Source organism: Periophthalmus magnuspinnatus, chromosome 24 (assembly GCF_009829125.3).
Source record: "Periophthalmus magnuspinnatus isolate fPerMag1 chromosome 24, fPerMag1.2.pri, whole genome shotgun sequence".
Lineage (NCBI taxonomy): Eukaryota > Metazoa > Chordata > Actinopteri > Gobiiformes > Gobiidae > Periophthalmus > Periophthalmus magnuspinnatus.
This window is the reverse complement of record NC_047149.1, coordinates 9,873,717-9,901,403: the sequence shown is the minus strand read 5'-3', so window position 1 is coordinate 9,901,403 and position 27,687 is coordinate 9,873,717. Positions and strand designations below refer to the sequence as shown.

General features: G+C 36.8%; 1 protein-coding gene across 1 annotated transcript; it reads right to left on the bottom strand.

The window, feature by feature from the left end:
- Positions 1 to 24: 24 nt before the first annotated feature.
- esr2a (estrogen receptor 2a) lies at positions 25 to 27,473 on the bottom strand. Its single transcript, XM_033990710.2, has 9 exons — positions 27,263 to 27,473; positions 13,046 to 14,105; positions 11,045 to 11,205; positions 10,429 to 10,545; positions 9,677 to 9,988; positions 7,758 to 7,896; positions 7,166 to 7,299; positions 2,558 to 2,741; positions 25 to 1,504 (listed from the first exon to the last, which is right to left on the bottom strand). Exons 2-9 carry the CDS (start codon positions 13,450 to 13,452, stop codon positions 1,261 to 1,263), a joined length of 1,698 nt encoding a protein of 565 aa, XP_033846601.1. The 5' UTR covers positions 13,453 to 14,105; positions 27,263 to 27,473; the 3' UTR covers positions 25 to 1,260.
- Between the last annotated feature and the right edge of the window lie 214 nt (positions 27,474 to 27,687).

The following is a 27,687-nucleotide window of genomic DNA, read 5'->3' as shown; positions in this document are numbered from 1 at the left end:
AAGAAAAAGAAGACAAGAACGCTGCATGGTTCATATAACTGTATTTTGAGGCACTGTGATGATGTGATGTAAGGCATTTCTTCCATTGAAATCTGATGGCACATGTTATAAAACCAGTTACAGTTACAGTATTTACAGTGGTTGGTACAAATAGCTGGATAAGTACATGGCATACAGTACTGTGCAAAAGCAACTTGTGGGATATGGAGCGAAAGCTGTGTCTGTGAAAAATTCCCCCCAAAAATACAAAGAAATAATGAACAGATATCTGCTAAAATGGTCACATTTATATAGCGCTATTCTACTTCCAAGACACTCAACACGCTTTACATCAAGGAACCGCTCACACATTCAGATACCAGCATATATTAGTATCATTAGTACATATCCGATGACTGGTTGAGAATAATGGAGGGAAATGTTTTGCAAAGGAAATCCAAGTAATTCTAATATATATAATAAACCTCATTTTTGCACAGCACTGTAGGCCAAACAGAGAACTGATCAGGTTATAAAACTATTATGCTGCACAAGGTTCAGATGTGATGTGAATTGTATCTACAAAGTTGAGAGCAAGCCATCCCGATTGTCAAAACTGCAGCGAAGAGCAAATACTTCCATACGAAAATATTTTTGTTCAAGCAAATTATGAGTGCAACTTTGTCATCAGAACAATACCGGATATACACAAAAGGCGAGTAGAAAGTCACAAGTGGTGATTAATGAAGAGGACACTTTGGCTGTCAGCAGGTGGTGATCATTAGCACCCTCTACTGGTCAACTTAATGTACAAAAGTTTCATTTTTCGTTAAAAAATCAAATTAGTTACAAAAATGAAATAAAAGTACTATATTCAGCTGGTAATTAGCTGCTGGTGCACAACTCTAGCCATCTTTGCACTGGATGTTTTATTCCCTACACTTTTTTGTCTATATATATTTTATTTTGTTTTAACAAATTTAGTAGATTGTAAGATACTAGCGTTGTGCCCATGAGCAAGTCATGGCAAATGAAAAGGCATTATACTCTGGGGTTTCTCTGAGCTGCCATGTTTGTTTATAAGTATTTGTTCCTGAAGCGAAAGAAAAGATAGTTCCAATGATATGAAATGAATAATAGTACTACTACTGCTGAGGCCTTGTGGTGCTAAGGCAATTACACAGGTTTGGTTTGTCTGAAGTTACGACATAAAAACACCACGATTGATCGCTAAGCTCACAGTCGTTGAAATTCCCTTCCAGAATTTTCATATTTCTGAAATCACTGAGGCGCTTTGAAAGTTTCTGATCTCTGATTCTGGTCCTCACTAGGAGTCCAAGTGTTAGACGGACCACTGAGGGGGCTGCGTGGTCTCTCCTGAGTCATCATGGGGTCCTGCTGTGCCGAGTGACGGGGCAGACGAGAACTGTGCATGATGTGGGCATCCAGCATCTCCAGCAGCAGATCATACAGAGGCACCATGTTCTTCATCTTCATGCAGTGAAGGTGGTCCATGCCTTTGTTACTGTAGGCAGGAAATACATTATAAGTCATAGCAGTCAAGTGTTTAAAAGAGCTCAGTTCTGTCACTACAGGAATTAAGGCAACAGTTTTTGTACAGGATCTTAAGGTAATGGTAAAATACTATATCACTGACTTGACAATATAAAGAGAGGTGATACATGTAAACTTACAAGCAGGAATGAACAATACATCATAATTGAATCAAAACTGTGATTTGAGTTGGTGCACTTATCTAAAAATGTCCTCTGAAAGCAACAAAATATCTTGTCTTTTATTTTTTTTTAAAAAGATTGTACCTGTAGCTAGACGTCTACAGACTTGAATTCTTGTATCAGTTTATCAGTTCCTACTTCAGTCTTCTCTCAAAATGCCAACCTCATAGCACGTACGTCATTTTTTGACATTCTGCTCTCCAGACTCTTCTGCATCAGTATAGTGTCATTGCCAACTTCGGCATATCAGACAAATTTTTACAGCCAAAAACAAAAAAACAAAAAACGTCCCAGTCATCTTCTTGACATTTTTGTATATTCCCAAATACCATGAAAAATTACTCACTGACCCATTACATTAATTATGCCTGAATACTAATGAAATGTGAATGCTCCAATGAGAAGATGTCAGAGGGCAGCCTGTCTCCTCCAGTTACATTTGTGGAAGGCCATCCAGTCCAAAACACTACAACACTCACCTGACTGCAGCTATAAGCAATCAGAGTATTAATTACCAGTTTATAGACTTTTCAAAATTAAATCATTATGAGCTTAATTTTATTTCACGAATGCTTTTTTTAAACGTGCACTGTATAACTTTTTCTAAAGAGATATTATTTTTTGCTTGAACACTACAAATTGTATTAAACATACTAGCCTGGTTGCTTCACCTGTCTCCATGGTGATAGATAAGTTTAATACATATTGTAGAGCATTCCAGGCAAAGTATCTTCATGGAAAAAAAACAAACCACAGTCCGTCCACCAAAGAAGTTCCATAGTGCTTCTTTGTGCAAATTGTGTAACTTGTTTGTAGTAATTATGAATGAGTATGACACAAACCTGGCGTGTCGTATATGGGACAGCAGCATGAGCAGGTGGGCCAGGCGTGTGTACTGCTCTCTAAAGCTGAGGCCGGTCTTAGCAATAGCCCACACCAGAGCGTCTGTGACCGTGTCCAGCAGACACAGGAGTTTAGAGCGAGACTGCACCTCCTCACTGCCCTCTGAAGAACTCAGGCACATGTCTGCACACAGAATACACAGGGAGGGAAAGAGTTAACACGGTCTGAGTCAGTGTTTGATAGTTACATGGTTAGACAGATAGAGAGAGACAGAAAGAGAGAGAGAGATGGACAGAGAGAAATACAAAGAAAGAGGTGGACAGATAAAGAGAGAGGAATATGCTAACACTATTGTTTATACATAAAATAGATAAACAGAAAGCAAGAGAGATGGATAAAGCAAGAGTGAGAGATCTGCTTACACTGTAGATACTACATCTGCAAACTGGTCTTGTAGAGAGATAGATAGACAGATAGACAAATCGATAGATCTAGAGAGAGAGAGCATGATAGACAGAGTGAGAGTGCAAAAGAGAGATCTGTTAACGCTATAGTTTAAACATCTATCAACTGTGGTCTTGTAGAATTTTAGCAGCTCATATTTCAGTCTTGTGAAATGTTAATGCCTCTAGATGTGTGTAAAACGTGCCCTTTAAATGTGTTTGCAACTCAAGAAAAACAATTGCACATTTGATCCCAAGTAAAATGCTTTTTAGAAACTCATAAAATCGTTCAACCCAAAGATGTAATTTTGAGTTTTTGTTGTTTTCTATAATGTTATTCTTTGTTTTTGCGTATTTTATTAATTCATTCTTGAGAACTCTTTCTAAGAGGTGTCTGAGAGGTGACCAACTAGAAAAAGTGGGTCACCAGATACAAGACCACATAAGAATATACAAGAAAGTACTGTGGTTTAATGTTAAAATCACATTCTACACAGTGTTTTTACTATCATCTTGGTATCGGAATCAGTACTGGGAATCGATTCTATTCCTTTGTGCCGAGCTCAAGTTAAAAATTTTAGTATCCCACTTTTTACCACTATATTTTTTAAATGGAGTTGTACCAGAGTGAGATAGTTCAAAACAAGTGCAGCCCCATTAGTATTTCAAGAACATGTCAAATTTAGTGGAAAAACAAATACAAGCAGAACATTCAGCTCTTTGCTACCAATTTCATCTCCACAGAAAACCAATGTCAGGACTTATTAGCGAGAAACTGTCTCCCAGCGCATTTTTGGTGTTTTTAAAGGGTTCATTAGGTCCTGAAAGCGCAAAGTAAACACGTAACTGGTATTAAGGGAGTAGAGATCATTTTATGTGCGGGTTAGCAGGGAGTAAAGCTGCAAACGCTTCATATTTTTTTATCGTTTCTATATGACTACAGAAAAATACTGCACTGAAAAAGCAGTGGAACAACAATGGGATTCAACCATTAGGATTATGCTGGTGGTTCAGTCTTTGCTGCCGGAAATGTGTCCTTGAGCTAGTGTTGCCTTGACACAAAATTTTTTAACTCGATTTTAAATAGACTCCATACTCAATACTAATTCTGATACCACAATAATAATAAAAAACACTTTATTTTTTTACAATAGAATGACAACAGTACTTTCTTTTATAGTATGATTTGGTCTTATGTCTGTGTAATGCCTCAGTCGTGCAGGTGTAAATATCTAACAGAAATATAACCATGTTCCATATATTAATAATACTTCAGTACAGGTATTACCTCAAAAGAAACTATGGCATTCTCCAAAAAATAAACACAAAAATATAAAAATGTAAGAAGCATGTGCAAAATAATTGGAACTCAAGATCATTTTGTAATTATAAAAGTCATGTACACAAGGACAGGATTTCCAACAATAGTAATTTCCTGCCTGGACGACACATTTGATTTGACATAATGAGTAAATAAGTAAATGTAGTTAGAAGGATAAAACATTAAATAATCTGGCATTTTCAAAGAATGGAGCAAAAACATGAGGAAAAACTCGATTATATATGAAAGAATGGTGCAAGAAACACAAATGTTTAAATCATTTCATATCGTCAACATAAAGCTTTTATCACTTGTAAACGTACTCACAGTGGGAAGAGGAACCAATACTTCAATCTCAAGCTCAAGTAGGAGTAAAAGAAGTACTCAGAGAAGTACAATCTTAATCAAAAGCTATCTACGTAAATACACTAAAGTAAATGAGTACTACCCACTTCTAAACCTACAGCAGTAAATATACCTCATTACCACCCTATTACTCTGTGTCCTACCCCCTGCGTGTACTTCTTTCTATTTGTGAACATTAGACTTTACGAAACAGTGTGGAGTGCTTAAATTGGCATCTTGGTGCATCTTCTTCATGTGAGCAGGACCAGGCCAAATAACCTACCAAAGAAAGCCTAATGGGAACACTGTGTATAGTCCTCATCTCTCTCTCTCTCTCTGTCCCTCCTCACTGTATCTCTCTATTTCTATCGCCCTCTCTCTATCATTGGTTCCAGGCTCCATGTTGCACACATTAGCTGTAAGAAATACAGGCAGAAGTACTCTGGCTACGTTAATGTTCCTTCATGTGTCTTCACTGTCAAACTAACCCATTTTGGAGATTTCATAAGAGTCTAGATCATATAAGAAAGTATGGTAACACTTTAAAATACGGTCCGGGACTTACCAGTACTTACGGTGGTAGTTAGTAGATACTTGACTGGTAGTTACGGTGGTACTTACAGTGGTAGTTTGTGGTACTTACAGTGGTACCTATAGTGGTACTTACAGTGGTACTTACAGTGGTACTTACAGTGGTACTTACAGTGGTAGTTTGTGGTACTTACAGCGGTACTTATAGTGGTACTTACAGTGGTACTTACAGTGGTACTTACAGTGGTACTTATAGTGGTACCAGAAGTGATACTTAGACTAATAACTACTGGTACTAGTACTGGTACTTACTGCAAAATCATATGAAGTGAATGGTATTAAAGAATATGGTGTTATTAGGCATATGAATCTTTGATTTCATTATACGTTCATAGAAAATACACAAGACAAAACACTGTGAAAACACAAACACTTTATTATGACAAATTTCACATTAATACGACAATCAGATTTAAAAGAAATTTCCAATAATGACAATAACAAATAAATGACATGTTTTAAATGAACATGACAGTGATACATACTGTAAAATATCAATACTTTAACTGCTATTTTAAAGCGAGACATTATGGTACTTGCACTATTAATTACTGGTACTTACTGTAGTTTATACTGGTAATTACTAGTACTTTCCGTGGTACTTACTGCTGTATGTTCTGGTAATTACCATAGTAACTATTATGGTAATTACCAGTACATACAGCAGTAAGTACCACGGAAAGTACTAGTAATTACCAGTATAAATAGTATTACTAGTACTTTCCGTGGTACTTACTGCTGTATGTACTGGTAATTACCATAGTAACTATTATGGTAATTACCAGTACATACAGCAGTAAGTACCACGGAAAGTACTAGTAATTACCAGTATAAACTACAGTAAGTACCAGTAATTAATAGTGCAAGTACCATAATGTCTCGCTTTAAAATAGCAGTTAAAGTATTGATATTTTACAGTATGTATCACTGTCATGTTCATTTAAAACGTGTCATTTATTTGTTATTGTCATTATTGGAAATTTCTTTTAAATCTGATTGTCGTATTAATGTGAAATTTGTCATAATAAAGTGTTTGTGTTTTCACAGTGTTTTGTCTTGTGTATTTTCTATGAACGTATAATGAAATCAAAGATTCATATGCCTAATAACACCATATTCTTTAATACCATTCACTTCATATGATTTTGCAGTAAGTACCAGTACTAGTACCAGTAGTTATTAGTCTAAGTATCACTTCTGGTACCACTATAAGTACCACTGTAAGTACCACTGTAAGTACCACTGTAAGTACCACTATAAGTACCGCTGTAAGTACCACAAACTACCACTGTAAGTACCACTATAAGTACCACTGTAAGTACCACTATAAGTACCACTGTAAGTACCACAAACTACCACTGTAAGTACCACCGTAACTACTAGTCAAGTATCTACTAACTACCACCGTAAGTCCCGGACCGTATTTTAAAGTGTTACCGAAAGTATTACAATTAAAAGTCCCCAATGCAAAAATTAAAATAGCAGAGTTAATCGTGTAGCAAAACGTGTGTAGCTTGTGGCTTATTGCTGTGCTTGGCCTAATTTGATCCCAACATTAACAAACAGTGTGTTGGAATAATACTGGGTTTTTATTGACCAAGAAGACAAAATCACTGGCTGAACTGAGGTTGTACTGCTAACCTTCTCTTTTAGTCCACTTAAGCTGCTGTTGCCTTAAGCGAGTGATTTGAAGTGAAGTCGATCTATGTATTTAATTGTAACATATATGTCAACATATAATTATATATAATTATTCCAATTAATTATTCCAATTCCAATACTAAATAAACACTGATGTCTGATTTGAGTGCAGCTACACATACATTATTTAGTGTATTATTGAGTTTATGTATATAGTGTGTGTATTCATTGTATGTATTCAGTGGAACATTTCCTAAAGGACTCACTGGAGTTGAGCAGGATCATGGCTTTGAGGCAGACGTACTCCTCCCTCTGCAGTTTGAGCTCTCTCACACGGGACGTAGCGGCCAGCAGCATGTCAAAGATCTCCACGAAGCCCTGCACACAGCTGCCCTCCTCTCTGTACGGCAACATGCAAACACAGCTTTAGGACCAGCGTTTGATTCAAATCAGATGTATCCATATTTGTCAATAATAATTCAGAATTAAGAATATTTAAAATTGATTAGACTGATACTTATATACTCAACTAATCAAACAATAGAACTTCACCAATTTTAGATAAAATACCAGCCTCTTTAAGAGAATAAACAAAATAAATATTTTTCATCCAAATAACAAAACATTTCTTGTCACATTGTGATAAAATCTATTTTCAAAGTAAATGGCATGTGCTTGATTATAACAATGATCAAATTTCACACTTTTAATAATCAATTACTCATAATGAATCCAATTGCAGCTGTACTTTGCAGCTGTACATTTAACTAGACTAGATTAATAATGAAAAAAACATACATATTTATATGATTTTCATTGACGATCCAAATCAATCCTCTATCTAACTGTCATGTTTACCTGCTGAGGCTGAGGTCAGGAGAGAAGATGAGTTTCCCTGGGTGGTCCACAGACCTCCACATCAGGCCCAACATCAGCACCTCCAGCCAGCAGCACTCCAGCAGGTGCACCTGGTCCACCAGGCTCAGCTCCACGAAGCCTGAGCCCAGACACAGCACATTCAATCAAGGTTTATGTGGCAAACCTGTTTCTATATCAGCAAGATTATTACAGCTAGAACCCCATTTCTGAGTAACATATCAGCTGTTATGTTGTTATTAGGTGTATGTATCAATTTAAGTGTAGTAAAACATTACAACAAAATAACACATAACACAGTATCGCTGTGTATACGCTGTCTGTTTCTGTCTCTCTCTGTCTCTCTCTGTCTCTGTCTCTCTCTCTCTCAATGTTCAAATGTTTAAATTCACGTACTGTTCCGCTATTTTCTAAGTTCTCCATGCTAAGTGCTCACATATCCCCAGGGGTCCTCGTGCTCCTGGTTTACATGAAAGCACTGATAGCACTAAAGGCTATTCAAGGCATCATTTTAATCTAATAGCATTTGCACAATACCGTGAAGCTACCGTAATTAAGTATTTTATGTTTTTCCAAAGAATCTAAGTACCTTCATTTCCTTAGACCACAGAAATAAAAACCACTGGTGCGCGGTAATACTGTTATGTCACAGCTTCTTGTTTGCTTGGAGGTGTGAACTAAAATGGCTGCTTGAAAATCCACAAAGCCAATAGAATGTTGTTGCTTGAAAAATGTTAGTAAATTTAAAAATTTTAGTATCTCATCCTGCAGTTTAAACAATAGTAACATTCAGAACTGTCTATTTTTGGCATGGACATGTCCTTGAGACGACAGACCTAAAATGCATTTAAAATGTGAGTAAGAATAAAATGCTGGCATATGATTCCAGATGTAAGGGGTGTAGAGTAGTACTGGAGCGTGTAATTTGATGCAACACAAAGGTTAACCCTATTGTGTCAGAGGCTCTTGTCGCTGATAGAGCGCAGTTGCGGACTTTCCATTACCATAGCTCTGCAACCAATTGTACTATAATGTAAATTCAAACGGCATCTCAAAGCAGAGGCATGGAGCTCTTTAAATATTTTACTGTCATTATGGTAATCTGCTTACATTGTCCCTCGAAAATGACCAATCAGAGCGTAGGTGCCGCTGGGATTTTCTTAGTCAGTTATTCCATGCGTCAAAGGAAAAATACGGATGGATGTGTAAAATAGAGGTAGTTCTGATACTTTCTTTTTACATGATTTTTATGGCTAAAAAGAAGTCTAGGCGAGCTATACTGGTCTATAATGTGCTCAGTCCTTAAAGGGTTAAATAAAAATTAAATTTAAATAGACACATCTGTTTGTTTTGATAATAAATTGCATTTACATTAGATACTGCTGCTTCAGTAATTCTTACAATAATGTAGGTATATTTCAAGTTAATATGTACTGGGGTGTGGCAGTAAATCACATTTTAATCAAGATCTGAAGTCAGTCACATCTGGTCATTAATGATCTGCTTGTTTTTTTTTTACTGAGCTAATCCCAGTTAGTCGGTCGGTTTAAGCACGTGGTTTGGAGAAGCTTGGACTTTGGAGGAAGACACTGGGCTATTTGTGTGATAAATTGCATTGTTTAAAGCTCTTGTTTTTGTTTATTAATATTTAGACACATTTTATTAAAAAAGAAGGTAATTCATTTTTTGCCATATCGCACAGCCATAATTAATACTCACTTCCCAAAAAGATTTGTCAACGTAGACCAAAATATATTCAATTTTAATATTCACATGCAGCATCATTCAAAAGGCCTAATATTCGGACACATTATCATTAAAATGCATATCATTCTGTTCTGAATGAATGAAAATGATTACAAACCCCCCCCCCCACAAATATCGGGAGGGGGGGTTCCCACCTGGTATCTTCTTAGCCCAAGTGATCATATGCACCAGCTCCTTGTCTGCCAGGTTAGTGAGAGACATCATGATGTTGGCTTCGGTCAGTGGTCTCTTCATGTCCTTCATGAGGTAGATCTCTGGTGGTTCCGCCTCCATGAGTCGACTAATCAGCTGCTCTGGGGTCAGGGCAGGAGGGGGAGGCTCGGGGCGTGGTACTACAGAGGGTACAGGTAACAGCTTGGATCCTGTACTCCGGCCCTGAGAGGACAAGCGGGTCAAACGCCGCGACACCTGGGGGGAGCGAAGGGTGCTACGCTCTTTACGCATACCTGTTGAAGAGGATAAGTGCTTTTACACTGCATCTGTCTTCTCTTGTATAGCTTGTATAGTAAATAGAAACACACTTTAACTAGCAACTATAAGCTATGTTTTGAGTTTTTAAAAATATATTATACATTTTCTAATTGTAGGTTGACTGCCTTGCCCTGTTATTGTACCATTGTGACTCCATATGTTGTAGTAGTAGTAGTATTGTGAATATGATTACTATGAAGCAATCTTAAATACTGGGGAAAAATAAACAAAAAAACAAAAGCTGCTAACTGTAGTTTAAGGACAATATAAAAAATTTAAAAAAATTATTTCTTTGATGAAACATAAATGATCATAAAATAATAAAGAGAAGACCACATTAGACAAAGCAATGACACAAATTGTTCCTACCAAATATGCATCACATAAGGAAATATTCACTTAAACACACACATACCACACTTTGTCATGCCAACTTCGTAGCACTTGCGCAGGCGACAGGCCTGGCAGCTCTTGCGCCGGTTCTTGTCTATAGTGCACTGGTTGGTGGCTGGACAGATGTAGTCATTATGTCCTGTGACAAGAGAGAGATGTTAAAGTTACTTCATGGAATCAAATGTATTATGTAGATAATAGAATAATTCAAACAGGAGTATGATTTTGTAGGGAAAATATCCATCTGAAACTTGTTTTATATTAAAAGGTGCTGTACTTGATTTTTACTGTCTTAAAAACATGAAAAATGCATTCCTAGCATTTTTCATGTTTTGCCATCACAGCAAACAGTAACTAGCAACTAGCAGTAACCAGCCTTACTTTTTTGGTTTGTGAAGGATAAAAACATTTTATAATTAGATGCAGACAGCACACAGCGGTTATCTATTATTCATAAGAAGATATATTACACTAAATCCAAATGTGTCTAGATGGAGGGGGATGGTGAAGTTGTAACTACAGGAGGAGAGAAAACAAAAAAGTGCTTGATATGAATGGATTTAGAGCTGATTCAAAGATGCAGAAAGCAGAATGTGATCTGGTTAAATGTATGGTTTTCTTTCTTCACAATTTCTGACCTTGGATGCTCCTCTTGAAGAAAGCCTTGCAGCCTTCACAGGACCAGACTCCATAGTGGTACCCTGAGGCGTAGTCGTGGCACACAGCGCAGTAGTGCAGGTCTGATTTTCCGCCAGAAGAAACCACGCCCTCGTCACTCTCCTGGGAACGCCTCCTTTTGCTTTACAGAGAAACAATACAATATGCACACATCAAGGAGAGTTATGACCGCCTGTATGATAAACACAATACACACTCAAATCAATGCGTGTTTTAACATCTTTCTATCCATGGGTTCCAGAGGGTTGAAAATCTAGCACCATCGCCATAGTTATTAAGGACTTAAAACTAAAAATTTAATCTTTGGTATGGGTAAAAGTTCAAAACAAAACACCTATAAACAGCAACAACTGATTTTGAATGAAGCAATAATGAGTGTTAGAAAGTACTTATTCAACCCTATGCATCTCAAATCTTTTCCTGTTATATCAAAAAAATAAATAAAGAATCCCCATATAAAGAAAATGTACAGACAATAAATGTTGAGCCTCAAAACATATTGTCCCAGCTTTTATATAATGAATGATGAGTTGATATAGACATTTTTGGCTGAAGGAGCTAAGGAGGTGCTAGGATTTTCAATATGGGTGCTTGCTTAAAAAAGTTAATTTATAGCCTTTTAACAATGGAGCGTACCCCCAAACCCTCCCATGTTTTCTTCACTATTTTAAACAACTTTAAACGTAGCTAGCCCCTGTACTGATTCATAAAACTTAATATGGAATTCATTTTTTTTGTTTTTTTTGTAGTCTCATTTTGAACACTCAGCGGTTGTCATTTCGAAAAAAAAAAGTTCAATCTATTATCAAAACAAACAGATGTGTATATTTACATTTTATTTTTTGGCTTTAGTTTCCCTTAAATTACAGATAAAAAAGATATAAACTGGATGAATCGTGATCAAATCAAAATAGAAATTTTGATTTTGTTTAGCATATGGGCCATCCCTATTTGGTGTTCACTCTCCATGTCTCCTCACCTACCGTTTGTACATCTTTGACCTCTTTTGATAGATACTGACAACTGCATTGACAGGAACACCCTTCAACAGCTGTAGTTTTTGCAATAAATGGAATGCTCTTATCTCATTCCCATTTTGATCAGATTCACAAAAAATCCCAAATATCTTTTTATGAAAACAAAATAATAGCTTCCATATGTCATTATGAGGAAAAATGTCACTAAGTTCACCACATTTTAGATTTATACTATCATTTTGTTAGTTAGTAGTTAGTAGTAGTCAAAATCTGATCATTATCTGATTTCTGCTAAATAAGTCTGAAATCTGATAACTACAAAATGAAAGAGAAAATGAGTTATTGTACTTTGTCTTCCAAATACAACAGTTACTCTAAAAATCCATTAAAGGGAGCATATTATGCTTTTTTTTATTTTTATATATATATATCTATGTTATAATGTTGTGTCCTCATCAAAAACCTACTCAAATTTGTGTTTTGTTCCATTCACACATGTTCAACACAAAAACCCTGCACATTTAGACTGAGTTCTTCTCTCAAACAGAGACTCTGTGCCACTTTATGATGTCATGTGTTAATACAGGAAGTGCGCCATGTTTTTTTTAAACTCCATACATCTTCACAAGAATCATTTGGAAAATATTCAGCCCTAGAATTACCCATCTCTACTGAACTAAAAGTAAAAGGTATCTGTTAACTACAAAAACTACAGATGACATCATAAGGTGGGGCAGAAAATTTGAGTTTTGGAGATCTAGACAGACTAATAATAAAGGATAAATTAAACATGTGTGAATGAAACAAAAAACACAACTCACAACACAACTGTGTATGTTTGTGAGGAGGTAACAACATTATAACATGGCTTAAAGAGTCAGTTTTGCATAATATAGGATCTTTAACAGACACATGTTTTTGATGATCAGATTAGATGTAAACACTCACCAAAAATCTAATTCAATAAGAAAGACAAATCTATACCTTGTCATTAAGACGCTATCCCTTGGCTGTATCTCCACCCAGGGACTCGGGGCGGGTTGGGTGTGCGTGGGGCGAGCCTGGGAGCGGTGCAGGGGTAAGGAGGACCCTACATGTCCATGCCCAGACCAGAACAGGGAGGGGCTGAGGTTCTGGTGCACTGAGGAGCATTCTGACAGCCCCGTGCTGTTGTAGCTGAAGATGGTGGGACTGTAGAAGGGTAAGGAGGCATAGTCGGGGGTCAGTTCAGTATATGGGGAGGGGATGCATATGGGAGGGGTGGCTTCGATGGACAGAGCTGGAGACGAGGAGCCCATGAGAGGGGAGAGGACGCGACTCACTGCTCTGCTAGAGTCCACCTCCTGGAGCTGCAACAGGGGCTTATCCTTCTCTGGGGAAGAGGTGGCCATTATAGATATCTCAATAGCCAACCAATACTACTACATTATGGGCCTGAAATAGTGCAAAGACTGGTGTAACTTAGTGTAAGTTTTACTTCTACTTGAGTAATAATAATTTGAAGTACAGTTTTGATACTCTACCTAAAAATCGCTAACCCTGTAGTTCAGAGCTGTATAAAAATGTTTTGAAATGTGATTCTTGTATTTGTTTTTGAGTCAACTTTGAACAGAGTCCTCTTATTAAAACAAAAATCACAAAACCAACCACAATCACAATGCTGGTCAGAAAAATCGCAGTTAGATATTTTTCCCAAATCGTTCATCCCTAGTAAGTGCTTAGTATTATTAGAGTATAGTATACTTATTACATGCTGTATTTTTTACACTATTACTTGATGTTTTGAAACAACAAAAGTCCAACTTGAGTACTTTAAGACTGCTCTACTTCCCTCTGATTTGAAGAGTCAGATTTACATTGATCATTGACTTTGTTAGTAATTATCTACAATAGCAGGAAAAAAACAGAATTCCACCCACGCACGTCGTAAGTGAAGCAGATGATGTAGCCTAGAGCTACCCTAACCCTAACAGCTCAAGGGAGGAGGGGCAGAAGGTCTTTGGGGCAGAGGAGTGGTCTACGGGCATCTTGTAAGACGCTCCATCTGAAAAGAAAAACATGAAAGTGGTATTTATAGCTTTACATTTGATTTATTGCCACTTTAAACCAGCCCCAACAAGATGATAGAGGTATGCTCAAATAATGCTGTAAATGCATGTGCCAAACTTAAAGAGGGGGTATTTTACTTCTATGGGTATTAACTGCTAACACATAACATATTTCGATCACAATGTTACCTTTTATGGTTTTGAAAATGTTGTATTTGCCAGAAAAATTAACTTTGCTCTCTGCATCAATCCCCTTTCAGAGCACTTTCACAATCAGGGTGCATCCTACTAATGAAACCACTGCACATCACATCAGGTTTGTCAAGCTGCTGTGTACAGTTTTGCATCATAATTTTATATATTTGTGGAGAGTTGTCCTGTGGGAGCGTGGCTGATGTAGGCGTGTGGGCTTTTAGTGAATAGATAAGGATTTAGTGAAAGATACCCACAAAACTGAGACTAAAGAACACAAGTTGTATTTAATTATAATATTTACAGTTATAATGCTATACTTTTGATTATTAAAGGCACACTAAGTAACTTTTCGGTATTGGCTTTGTCAGGAATGTTCCACAGTATAGCATTCAACCTGTCTATTTTACCAATGTTTTCCTGAATCAAACAACATGCATTCTTCTTACTGTGTGCGGGCTTGCCTCTCCACACATCTGACCTGTAACTTGGCCTAGAGGTGTCACTTGCTTGTCTCATTGAGAGGTTTAATGACATAGTGTGGAATATTCCAAACAGAGTAATAAAATCTCCATAGAGACAGGCAGGTGATGGGACCTCCACCAGAAAAGTTACATTCATAGTCCATCTTTAATATTCATACTGGACTCAATTACCTAACAATTTAATAACGAGATCATAACTAGATGACGTTGCCATGGAGACAAGCAGGTTACAGAAAGGTTACACCGTGCATCTTTAATATTAATATTAGTGACTGTCTTTATCTAACCTCACACAGCCTGTACTCTCATCATTTCTCCATTGAAACTCATGTAGTACAACAAAAAACCTGACAGCCAGCAAAGCCCCAGTAATCCAGAGGAGTACCGTAAATTTCGGACTACAGAGCGCACCTTGATATAAGCCGCACCAGCTAAATTTGAAGAGAAAATCAATTTTGTACATATATAAGCCGCACCTGAATGTAAGCCGCAGGTTTTCATATTGTAACATGAGACATTTACACAGAAAGACGCTGCACCGACACACTTTTTTTTAAACTGTGCCTGAAAATTGGCACCAACACGACAACAACACGGGATGAACACATCTGCAGGTTTAGAAAATAAAGCTGCACCAACACGGAAAATCTGCTTTTATTTCCTCTGAAAACTTTTGTCGTCTTTTTACATTGACCAAGTTGGATTCATTGATGTCGAGCTCACGTGCAGTGGCTCTATTTCAGGGGTCGGCAACCCGCGGCTCCGGAGCCGTATGCGCCTCTTTCAGCCTCATACTGCGGCTCTGCGTGGCTTGGGAACTAACACAGACACAGCTCACAGTCCTGCGTAAAGAGCCCTGATTTTCAGACGTTGTGCGCACAGGGGTCAGGAGCAACTTTGGCCCGTCCCTAATGACACACTAATAAGCTCGTCCGTAGATGTATCATGAAAATCCTGCTGCTCGCCACAGAAATCTATTTGATGTAGTAGCGAGTTTATTATCTGCTCTTGTATTCGCGGTGACGTATCACGTATAACACATCAGACACGACGCACAAAAGTAGAGCCACAAGCGAGTGAAAATGAGCCAAAACAAAAGTCTTTGGAGAGCTTTTAACAAAGGGGAAAAGGACAACTGAGGAGCCAGAAGAGGAGACTACGACCTCCAAGAAAAAGAAAGATAAATTTAACAGACAATGCCTACTTAAAATCTGAGTTTGCACAGAGTCCGCTCTGCGTAACATATGGGAAAAGCAAATAAGGCAATGAAACCTTCAAAACTGCTTTGGCACATGGAGAATAAGCACCTGGGATAAAATGATACGCTACGAGTTTTTTTGTTGTTGTTTTTTTAAAGAAACTGCGGAGTAGAGTAGACATAATCACATAATCAGCGCGATGCATGATGCAGCGGTTTGGTGAGTTGTATTTTTTTAATGCACTTAAGTTGTTTTTGCCATATTTATCTGCCACGTGTAGAAGGCTTGTCCGTGAAAGTAAAACCTACATTATTCCGTTACATTATTGTTATTATACAGTGTTATCTTCATTTTAGATGTCAAAAAGTATTTGCGGCTCCCAGTGTTTTATTTTACGTGGAAAGTGGGTCCAAATGGCTCTTTGCGTGTTAAAGGCCGACCCCTGCTCTGTTTCCTTTCTGTTTCTTTATCTTAAAAACTGCATCATATCCATTTCATGATGCGCAAAATGATCGTTCAAAATCAAAACTAGTGAATTCTTCAGAGCAGAATCTTTCCCCACGTCTGTCTCACTTTTACGTTTACAGCTAGAGAGCGCCCCCCAGGGGCCGTTATCCAGTAAAATTCCATATATAAGCCGCACTGCTGTAAAAGCCGCAGGGCTCAAAGCGTGGAAAAAAAGTAGCGGCTTATAATCCGAAATTTACGGTATTTAAAACCAAAGCAGTAATTAACCTCACTGCCACTTGTACAGTAGCACATCATTCACTTTGATGCAAATTGTGAAAAAATGCCAAAATGAACAAATGGTTTTATGAGATCAAATAAAAATGTGACTCGATAATAATTCTTCGATCTGGGAAAGCGATTGGGAAAATTGAGCATATTAAAAACAGACGAATTTCAATCATTTGTTGAGGTCTTTGGCCCGGAGCAATGAGAGTGGAGTTATATGTACTACTTTTAATCCTAGTATTTGTACTACAACTAGTACCAAAACTACAGCTACATGTCCACTACTATTTTACTTCTTTAATACCCTGTAAGATCTCCATATTCACTACTACTGCTACTTCTTAAAAACAGCATACTACCTCTACGGCTACTTCTGCTACTTGATGAATATGTGCTTGCTGGTATTGCTACTACTACTGTTACTACTACTACTACAATTACAAGGCCTACTATTTGTATTTTGCTAGCCATACAAAACATAAAGATACACATATTCAAAAATAAAACATTTGGATAAACAAAATGAACAATTAAAGCTGCACTATGTAACTTGTCTGGTAGAGGGTCCACCACCTACTTATTATTACTGTGGAAATGGAGATGTTATTACTTTGCTTAGAATGTTGCTTAAAACTATCTCTATGGAAGAGCAGAGGATATCACCAGGCTAGGTTACAGATCAGGTCTGTGAAGAGGCTATCCAGCTCACAGTAAGAATGTTTTCACTTGACTGTTTATCAATAGAAAGACCTGTAATTGAATAAATACAAGAAAGATAGGTTTAATGCCATACTGTGGGACAAAAGAAAGGGCTTGATCAATATAAATGGTTTTAATGGATTGGAATCAATATAATAGCTGATAAAAAATGTGTTTGTATAATAAAAAACAGCAGGAAGGGCATCAGATTCAATCATCAAAGTAATATACAAAGCAGCACAGCAGGAGACATTTTTAAGCCGACCTCAAAAACGAAGGGGAAAAAAGCAGTATCATTAAGTTTAAGACACTGTAAAGTATATAGCACCACAGATCTCCAGTGACCACTTACTGTCAAAGGAAATGAATGCTTAAGTCAACAGGGAAAACACTCAGCATGGGCAAAATAATATCAGGCCCTGCATTTATAGCCCTCTGCAGAATAAAATAATAATTCTATCAGAAAACCTGGAGAGGTATCAAAAGAGTGGACATTTAAGAGGGAGGGAATATGTTGTCTCAGTTTAAGAGGGTCATATATTAACAATACGCATATAAATATGTTTCATGACCACTCTCTTGGTGAACATTAAACAGATAAATTACAAGTTAAAAGCCCTGTACCCAATTTTTTCCATGTGTTTGATCAAACGTTATCTCGCCCCAGTACAGATACATTGTATAAGCAGCTCCTGAGATAAAAAAAAAAGCTCATTGTGAACTGTAGAGTAGGATTAGGATGATAGTTATTGTTTTTAGCATTACAGTGTTAGCAAAATTCAGCTCTGGTCTTTCAGAGATGTAAAAAACGCTTATAAACTCATCTTCGTGAATAATTAGGTTGCTCGGAATGCATAAGGTAAGTGAGGAATAACTTTGGACCACTAAAAAGCATTAAAAATGAACTATTTCTTACTAGTTTTTCACATTTTAAGACAACAAAAATCAGACACAGCACCTTTTACGTTACTGGAAATCCATACTTGAGTGCTGCTAATTTAATTTAATGATATTTTAAGTTATGAAATTAAGCCATTTTATAAGTGAAAAGTTAAGTGAAAGTTTCTTGTTTCTAGTTCACACTTGATTTTGATTCAGACAAAGTAGATTATCTCACATTGTGCTGAGTGAGTACTTTACTATTACCCCATGGACCACAAGAGTCATTCATTCAACAGTTTTATGGTTCAATTCAGAGGTTGAAAGTAAACACATGCTTTTAAACTTCTCCTTTAAATCATGTAGTAGTAGTAGTGGTAGTGGTAGTGGTAGCAGTAGTAGTAGTAGTACAAATATAAGCAGCAGGATGTGAAAATGCAGACAGTGGACATGTAGTACCTGCAGTTTTGGTCTTAAGTATTAGTATTAAAAGAAGTAGAAGTAAAAGTTGTTATAGTAGTCTGTAGGGAGAATCCGGCTTAGTACCTACTTAAATATTATCCTAACCCCTTATATAATTAGTTGCAAAGCCTGAATCATTCTTAAGAAACAATTTGTGAAAAATAAAGGAAGTCTTTGTTCATGTTTTTCAAGGTTATTAAAAGTGCAGTTATTATAATGTGGAGCTGAGTAGTGTAACACAGCTGAGTACTGTTTGGGTCTCTATCTAAAGTTTCAATACAAATAGTTGAGCAGAGCCACTCCCGTTCCAAACCTAACTCAGATTTTGTGGACTGTGTAATGGATTACGGTTTGACAAATTGAATCCTGGCTCTGAACTTCGGAGTGAGTGCAGCCGCTGGGAGGGCATCCATCTTACCTGACACGTTCTAATGAAAAGGCAAAGAATCAAAGAGTAAGTAGAGGTTTCATTAGTTTGCCAGTCCTCTCCTCTGTCCTGCTCCAATGACTGAAGCAGAGCTGATACGAGGAGGACTGTAACATGTGCATCCCAGATACAAGGATTACAAAACCAGACGTAAGCAAGAGAGTCTGGCTGCAGACCTCCACTCAGAGGACCTAAACCAGCAGGCACCTCCAGCGACATGTCCCTCAAAGTTTTTCATTAGTTTACTTTTTCAGCGACTTAATTACACTTTTTATCAGTTGTTGCCTTAGTTCACTCTTTAAGGTTACTGACTGGTGACAAAGTTCATTTCAAACATATAGATCAATTTAATTAACAATACATTTCTAAAAAATGTCTCAGTTTGAAAATAAGTAGCTGGTCTCTTCTCTACTCTGCTGTTTAAAACATGTTTGACTGTCAAAATGTACAATGGTGCAAATATCATACACTGTAACGAAAATTAGCAGGAAAGAGCTGTACAAAGCCGTGTAATTATGGTAAGCATGCAGTGTATGAAAGAAATAAATTCTAAATTCTATTGTGCTTTTCAAAACTCATCATACACAGTAGCTTAGAAACAATTACTTTTGTTAAAAATGCAAATCTGTTATCTCAATCTCAATCTGATTGTTAAAATATTGTAAATATTTGAACATAAACAGGCTCATGTTTGACAGTCCATTTAATCCTCTGACCAACAGTACAGATGCCATATACACATACTTTCATTACTGCCCAATGGCAGACAGTATTTATATTTTTTAAAAAGTGGTGTACAGTTAACACAGTGATACAACAACAAGCAATGCAATACATCACATTGTATTATTTCTATGAATAACTCACAGTACACAAGTTCAAAATGAACTAATTAGCCTACATTCAACACAATGTAACAAAAAGGGCAATATTGTACCACAGTAGCACATATGAGGCTTTGGACTCCTAAAAACAAAAAGCATAATCACTAATCCAGTTGGTCTTATTTTAGAAATAAATACCACCACAAAAACAAAATCAAATGTAGTTAATTTCCCTCTGCCTCTTCCACATGTGGTTTAACATGAAGCAGCTGGAGAACAGAGGAATTTCAAGTCACCTGTTGTGCCCCGTAATGTATCTGTCACCTGTATGTCCTCATTATGTCTGATGTGAAATATAAGCATGAGTTAAAAACACATTACAAAATAGGAGTGTGTATTGTCTATGTAGACATCTGTTTGAACCAGAATACAACAGAAAAACAGCCCTTAAAACCCTGTGATAGTCTACAGTGTGTAGCTGATGAGAGGAGGATCAGACGAACATTAGCCTCAGGTATCTGTAAATCAACACAATCAATGATTAGCATCTTTAAACAAATATGATGAGCCATAGCGGGCACCAGCGCTATGCACTATGTACTATGCACTATGCACTATGCACTATGCACTATGTACTATGTATTATGTACTCTGTATTATGTACTCTGTATTATACAGGCTCTTTCCATGAGAAAACATGAGCCTGATAAAATGCACTATTGGCAGCCAAGTGTTGGCAGAAGTTGGTTATTACCTATAATGTGTATGTACTGAGAAAGCAACTGCACAAATAATGTAAAGGATTACTCTTACCTTTTGCTATTGAGAAACAAAGTCAAAGCCGCATCTGATGCATGAGAAACTTTCAGTTGCTCATTTTTCTCCAAAAATATCAACATGAATCCAGTGAAGATGTGTAGCATCATCAAATAAGTCAAACTAGACTGCTCAACTTGTCATGAGGAAAAGACAGAGCCACACATGTGCTCCAACACAATAAATACCGTACTATACCGTAAATTTAAACTTCAGAGTCCTGTCCATACTTTAGGGGTGTTACCTTAGGTAATTATGATAATATACAGTTTTTAATGAAAGCTCTTATGTATTGTTGAAAATTACTGTATTTTTACAGTATTTTTTTTACAACATATCATGTAGTTTGTCCGTAGGCCCTGTGTCTGGTTAAGATTAGGCACAAATCTGTAATGGTTAAGCTCAGGAAAGAGGCTTGGGCTTGTCTTTAGTATAAAAGAATGTAAACCTATTTAACATTACATTTAAAAATACAGTTAGGAAATCTCCAACTATGATGGTCTTTTGCCATGACTGCTGTTTGTCGACTTTTAAGGACCTGTGGATAGAGGTAAGTCACGTGATGGTCCTCCTGGTGGAGGTAGCGGAGGTCCTCTGGGTGGAGGTCTTCAGCCAGATCCCTCTCCATAGGGCATTTTTATTACATAATGGTCAAATGGGGAATCTTGTTAAATGGGACATATTACATCATTTAGAGCTTACCAATGACTTATAAGCACATTTGCATTGGTAATTCATGGTTTATAACATTAAATAATGCATGTAATGTGGACAAAATGTGATCATAAACAACTATTACTTAGAGGTGAAGGTCAGGAGCTAGAGTTTTAATTAAGTAGTTATTACTAAGCCTAAATTATTCTTATTAAACCATTTGAGTGAGTGAAGCATTTAGAAGTTAAAAGCTGGTAGCGTGGCTATTCTCAACAAGATGTTAACAGATAGATGTTCAAAAGACCCCATCCAACAGGAACAAAAATGTGGACTAAACAAGAATATAGAATCTAATCTCCTTTTAATGAATAGGAAGTAGGATTGTTAGAAGTATTGAAAATCAGATACTAATCAATATATGATTTTCTTTTTTTTTTTTTAGATAGAGAAAATATTATCCTTTAAAATTGCACATCTCCCATACATTTCTCTTCATCCATAATTGATATTTTGTGACATAAAAAAAGCCAAATTAGGAAAAGTTTTGGTAACATTTACCCTCACTGAACCCCTGCACAGTGCTGTTTTTCATTACCTCCGGACCTGAACAAATCAGCATTAAAGTGACGGCATCAAAGTGAAGCGTCTTGTTAAATTAGGGCTTGTATTCTTAGTAGGATTTCGGTGACCCAGCCTGCATTAAAATGAGAGCAAATGCGTTCTCTGTAGACCAAAGAGGAAGAAGGGATAGTACTGGACCAGATGTGTCTTTTGAGGCTTGTCAGACTTATATGTACTCGGCCACTCGCTGTGAGTTAAAAAAAAAACAGAAAATACAAACTCCAGGCAGAGCACGATCCTCATGGAGACAGGCAGGTGGCCGACCCTCCTTCAGAAAAGTTACATAGTGCACATTTAAAGGCCTCATATTATGCTATTTTCAGATCTATGTTATAATGTTATATATTATCTGTAATATGTTTCCTCATCACAAACATACCTGGAGTTGTGTTTTGTTTCATTCACAGATGTATAACACACAAACCCTGCATATTTAGTTCTTAAAACACTCTCCTCCACCTTGTGATGTCATGTGGCAATACAGGAAGTGCTCCACTGTGTTTTTAAACCCCATACACCTTCACAAGAATCATTTGGATCATTTCAGCCCTGGAATTGCCGATTTTTACTTAAAAAAAGGTAAAAGGTAGCTGTTGAATTGAAAACTACACACAGCTGGGAAACAGGTTTTATCAGAAAGGCAGCACTGTTAGCACAAGAACAATATACCGGCAAGTCTCTAGCAAAAATCTCCAGTCTGCACATTTCTTACCTCGATTTGGGAAAAATTTTGATTATTAATTTTCAGCTTAAAATTTGATATTGCAACCCTACCATGTAAACTGTTCAGGTCCCTGGCAGGTGAACCAAATATATCAGTAACAATTTTCCATTAAAGTTCTCCAGTCTTCACATTTCTAAACTGAATTTGGTTAAAATGTTGTTATCATTAGACTGAATTGACAAAATTAATACACTAAGAACTTAAAATCAGATATTGTAAGCAACTCAACTATCAAATTCCCCTGGTAATAGAATGAACACGCTGTATCATTCACATGTGTTTGATTAGGACATAGCTGTGCGTAAACATCCTTACTCCCTGTTTCGTTTACAAGGTCAGAGCCAAATAAAGGCTAGCATGCCTGGAGTTCTGCTGGACATTAGCCACATGCTGGAGAGCTCAAAGCCCCAAGGACGAGAGTGGAAACCTCCTCCTCACATCAGCATCCTCTGTCTGCATAAGCCACGGACAGGATATGAGACTACTACTACTACTGCTACTATTACTGCTACTACTACTACTGCTACTACTACTGTTACTACTACTGCAGTTTTCAGAGAGACTTATGGACAAGTAGCTGTTTTGTTGTGAGTTGGTGATATTGGCAAAAATCTATATTGCAATAGTTTTTTGTTTTTTTTTACAATTTTCAAACAATATTATGGCATTTTATCAGAAAATGTGTTAAACATGCTTGTAAAAAGTGATGACCAGTAAGATTAACCACAAATGTGGCCATTTTTTTCTGCATATCTCCTACCTATAATTATTAGTGACAGCCCAATATATATCAGACTGATACTTGTACGTTTTTAGTATATAAGCTATTGGCCTTCAATCTCCAGCACAGACTGATATTTTATTTTGACTGACCTGCTCCCTAAAGAACACACATAAAGTTTTATTTTCAAAGATGAAAATGCATAAAACATAACTACACAGCTCTCTTATAGGTGTGTAGTAAAAAACAGCTGTAGGTGAATTTAAATTTAAATTACATTACTTGGGGAAAATAATAAAAATCAACACTATATATTGGCCCACAAATATCGGCAAAGTTTATCGGCCATCGGTTTCTCAAAACACAACAAAAAATCAGTTGATCTAAAATTATTACGTTGATGAACAATATGTATAGGGCTGAAACTACCAACTGTTAGTAGTCGACATGTCAGCCAACATTTTTTAATTAGTTAGCAGGTCAGACAATTATTAGAATTGTACTTTGGTCAAGAGTAGCTCAGTTGGTAGAGTGTTTGTCCACTGATCAGAAGGTTGATCATTGTTTGAGAGGTCAGATCCACTGCCCCACAGGTTGGTGGTCTGAATCCAGCTCCCACAATTGGTGCCGGAGGACACAACAACAGTGTACACTGTGTAAATGTTTGTGAGAATGTGTGTGCTTCCTTGATGTAAAGTGCTTTGAGTACCTTGAAGGCAGAAATGCAGTATATAAAACTGTGACTACCATGACCATGACTACATTGAGACTTTTTAAACACATTTTTTAGCCATTTACTTTGGAGTACTTCTTTTTATTTAATTATTTATTTTATTTATATAGGGAAACCCAATGAGTGCCCTTGGGCTCCCTTTTTCATGGGCACCCTGTTTAAATTACAATACAAAGAGAAAAACAAACAAAACAAACAAGTCCATATAAAACATTAAAACTAGACCAAGTATGTGTATAAAAGTTTGTTAACAGATTATTTGTTATTTGTTTAGTTGCCAAAGTCTCTAATTTTGCTTTTCCTTGGAATGTGTTCCATTTTTGTGAAGCAAAACAGCTAAAAGCCTCTTTCTCATCTCCGTTCTGGTGCGGCTAGTCCTTAGCCTTATACAGTCATGTGATCTGATATTAAATGTTCCAGTATCAATGATTAACAAACACGTGAGGTTTTCTGGCAGTTTTGGAAGAAGTCTCTTATAGATAAATTTCATGCAGGGCTATTCTCTTCTAACTGATAGTGATGACTTTTTCATAGAGAATACAATGATGAGTTTCAAATCCATCCCCTGTAATAAAACAAAGGGCAGAGGGAAAGAGTGGATCCAACGGTTTCAAAGTAGAGGCTGAAGTCTGCATGTACACTTTAATAGTATGTACTTATGTAAATACATTTGCTCTGTAAAGAGGGTTAAATACTTAAAATCCATTACTTATTGATACTTAATAGGCCTATACTGACTAAGGATTGTGCTATTTATTCATTCTCTGAGTTTTAATTCCGACGTGGTTGTATCATGGTATAAAGTGGTCTACTAAATATTATTATTATTTGACTGTACCACTAAACCTTGCCATGACTACTGCTATTCGACTGTATTTTAAAACAGTAGTTATCAATGTTATAATTGTGTGTTTTTTTTCTTATATTTTAAGACACAATATTGAAATAAATTATGAGCATATAAAAAGTTGCTGATTCGTTGACATCTATAACGTTGGAAAAACAGCTCTGGTCAGCATTGCGTTCCTTGTTTGTTTTCTCCTTAAGTTACAATTTCCAACCAAACCAAAAGTACAACTGCAGCTCACAGAACATCCTAACAACTTCAACTGGTATTAATATATTTTTGCAGCCAATATATAACTTTTCTGGTCGAGGTTACACTACTGCATGTTACAGGGTTACCAGGAATGTTCCACAGTACGGCATTAAACATATCAAGCATTTATTCATTTATATGTTTACATTGAAAATATACAATAAAATGCATGCTTCTTACTTGAAGATGGACCTGTAACTTGGACAGGTGCAGGTTCACTTGTCTCCGTTCAGATAAAAAAAATTGAATGCCAGACTGCGAAACATTCAGGCAAAGCAATAACATATTCACCATGGAGACAAGCAGCTGTCAGACCCTTCAGAAGAAAAGTAACACGAAGTACTTTGCTGTTGTTGTGTAATAAGTGAAGGAGCACACTTGGAAATAGCATGGCATTTAGTTAACATTTGAGCACTACACAAGAAAAAAAATAAAAAATAAAAAAAACCCTCCAAGAATTCACTACAACATACTGATTTAAAAATTATTAATTTGTAAGTTGCAACATCAAGATGTGTTTATATTACTATTACTGTAAAGAATGCGAAGATTGAGTATCAAGTATTTTATTAGTCAGTTAAGGGCTAACATTAAAAGGTTATGCAATGCTGTGACAGGGACCATGCCAACTCCAATATTAAGTTTTGTTTAGACATCTGGTGCCAAAATGTAAATACAACACTATAAAACAGTCATAGAGGAATAATAAAAGTCCAGCTTAACACGCACCCAGTATTCCCCAACTAGGAAAATTTGACAATATTTCTGACAATGCAAAATAATTCTTGAGTATGTGTTTCACCATGTGATGTCATGATACTAAAATTTCAAACTCAATTTCCAGACAAAGGAAATACTAAATGCTGAATCTCAGATCACAATGATAATAAAATAACACTCATTATTTAGTCAGCAGAATGTGATTTTCAATATTAAACCATAGTATTTTCTTTTGTATTGCCACTAGGTCTAATACCTGTGCAATACCTCAGTCGAGATCATTCTAAAGCTTTTCAGGAAAGGTTCATTTCTGTCATGTGAATGTAATTTTTTTTGTTTCGATGCTTGCTCAAATGAGTATCTAGTTTCAATACTTTTGTCAATCCTATTTCATACATTTCATAATAGTTTTAACAACACAGAAGTGCCAACAAATGTAGGAACTTATAACTAACAAGTAAATTATATCTGATTAAGTGCACAGAGGGAGCAGGAGTAGGGTAATGTCATTGTCATTTTTAGCAATATTTGTATATAGATTACATTCTGTGTTGTGTATGTCAGTGACTTTCTTTGCTTATTGCTCCTGTAAGTGCTCCCTGTAATAGAAACTAAATAAATTAAACTAAACACACACTCAAAATGTAAACTAAACTAAACACACACTCAAAATGTTACATGTAAATCAAAAATATGCCAGTCTTGTTGGTTTTCTAGCTGGCCAGATGGAAGCCACATGTTTACACAGTGATGTCTGTTCAGTAGGCCGTTGAACGCTGGGTCACGCACAATCTCCTCATGACCAGTAGTCTAATATAAACTACAATTAATTCTAAATGTGCATTAAACCACAACGTTCACCTTGAGAGACATGCGTAGGCTGTTTTACCCGCGCGTAAAGTTATTACCGCGTCAAAAAACACCAACGCTTGGGTTATAATTTCCTGTTTGTTGGAAGAACTAGGTGAGATGCCATATTTGACAACCGCACAAACATAAATAAACATGGCGTATTAAAAAACAGCAGGCCAAGTGTCATCGCAACTGGCTGTACCCTTTATGTTAAACAACCTGTTGCAAAACCAAAGAGCTGCCATGCGAGACTTGAGCCACACACGTCCAACACGGAGCTCAAGAAGTTCAATCAAACTACATGTTCTTACCTCCACTCGCGCGTAAAAAGCCCAGTTGGTAAAGTTTACGCAGAGGCTTTGGAGAGGGGTCCGGTGGCGTGAGGGGTCGTCCCGTAGGCAAACCTGGGATATGGAAGGCCAAGCAGGAGGACAAGTTCACAGGCACTGGGACTACGGAGCGGCCAAGTGTCGCTGTGAGCCCCGAGGCGCACGGACAACTGCGTTTACTGCGATCAAGACCAAGTGCACAGAGTTAGCCGGCGCGTATCCGGTAAGATCTTTCAAAATAAGAGATTAAACCTGAGCAAGGATTAAAAGATTGAGTCGTTACAAAACTCTTATCTCTAAGCATTTTAGTGAGACATTACTTTTCATGTGCTAGTGCAGTATTACAAATCCATGCTTTATGTTCAGCGCAGAAAATCCCATTAACTACTTATCATCATGTCTTTTTA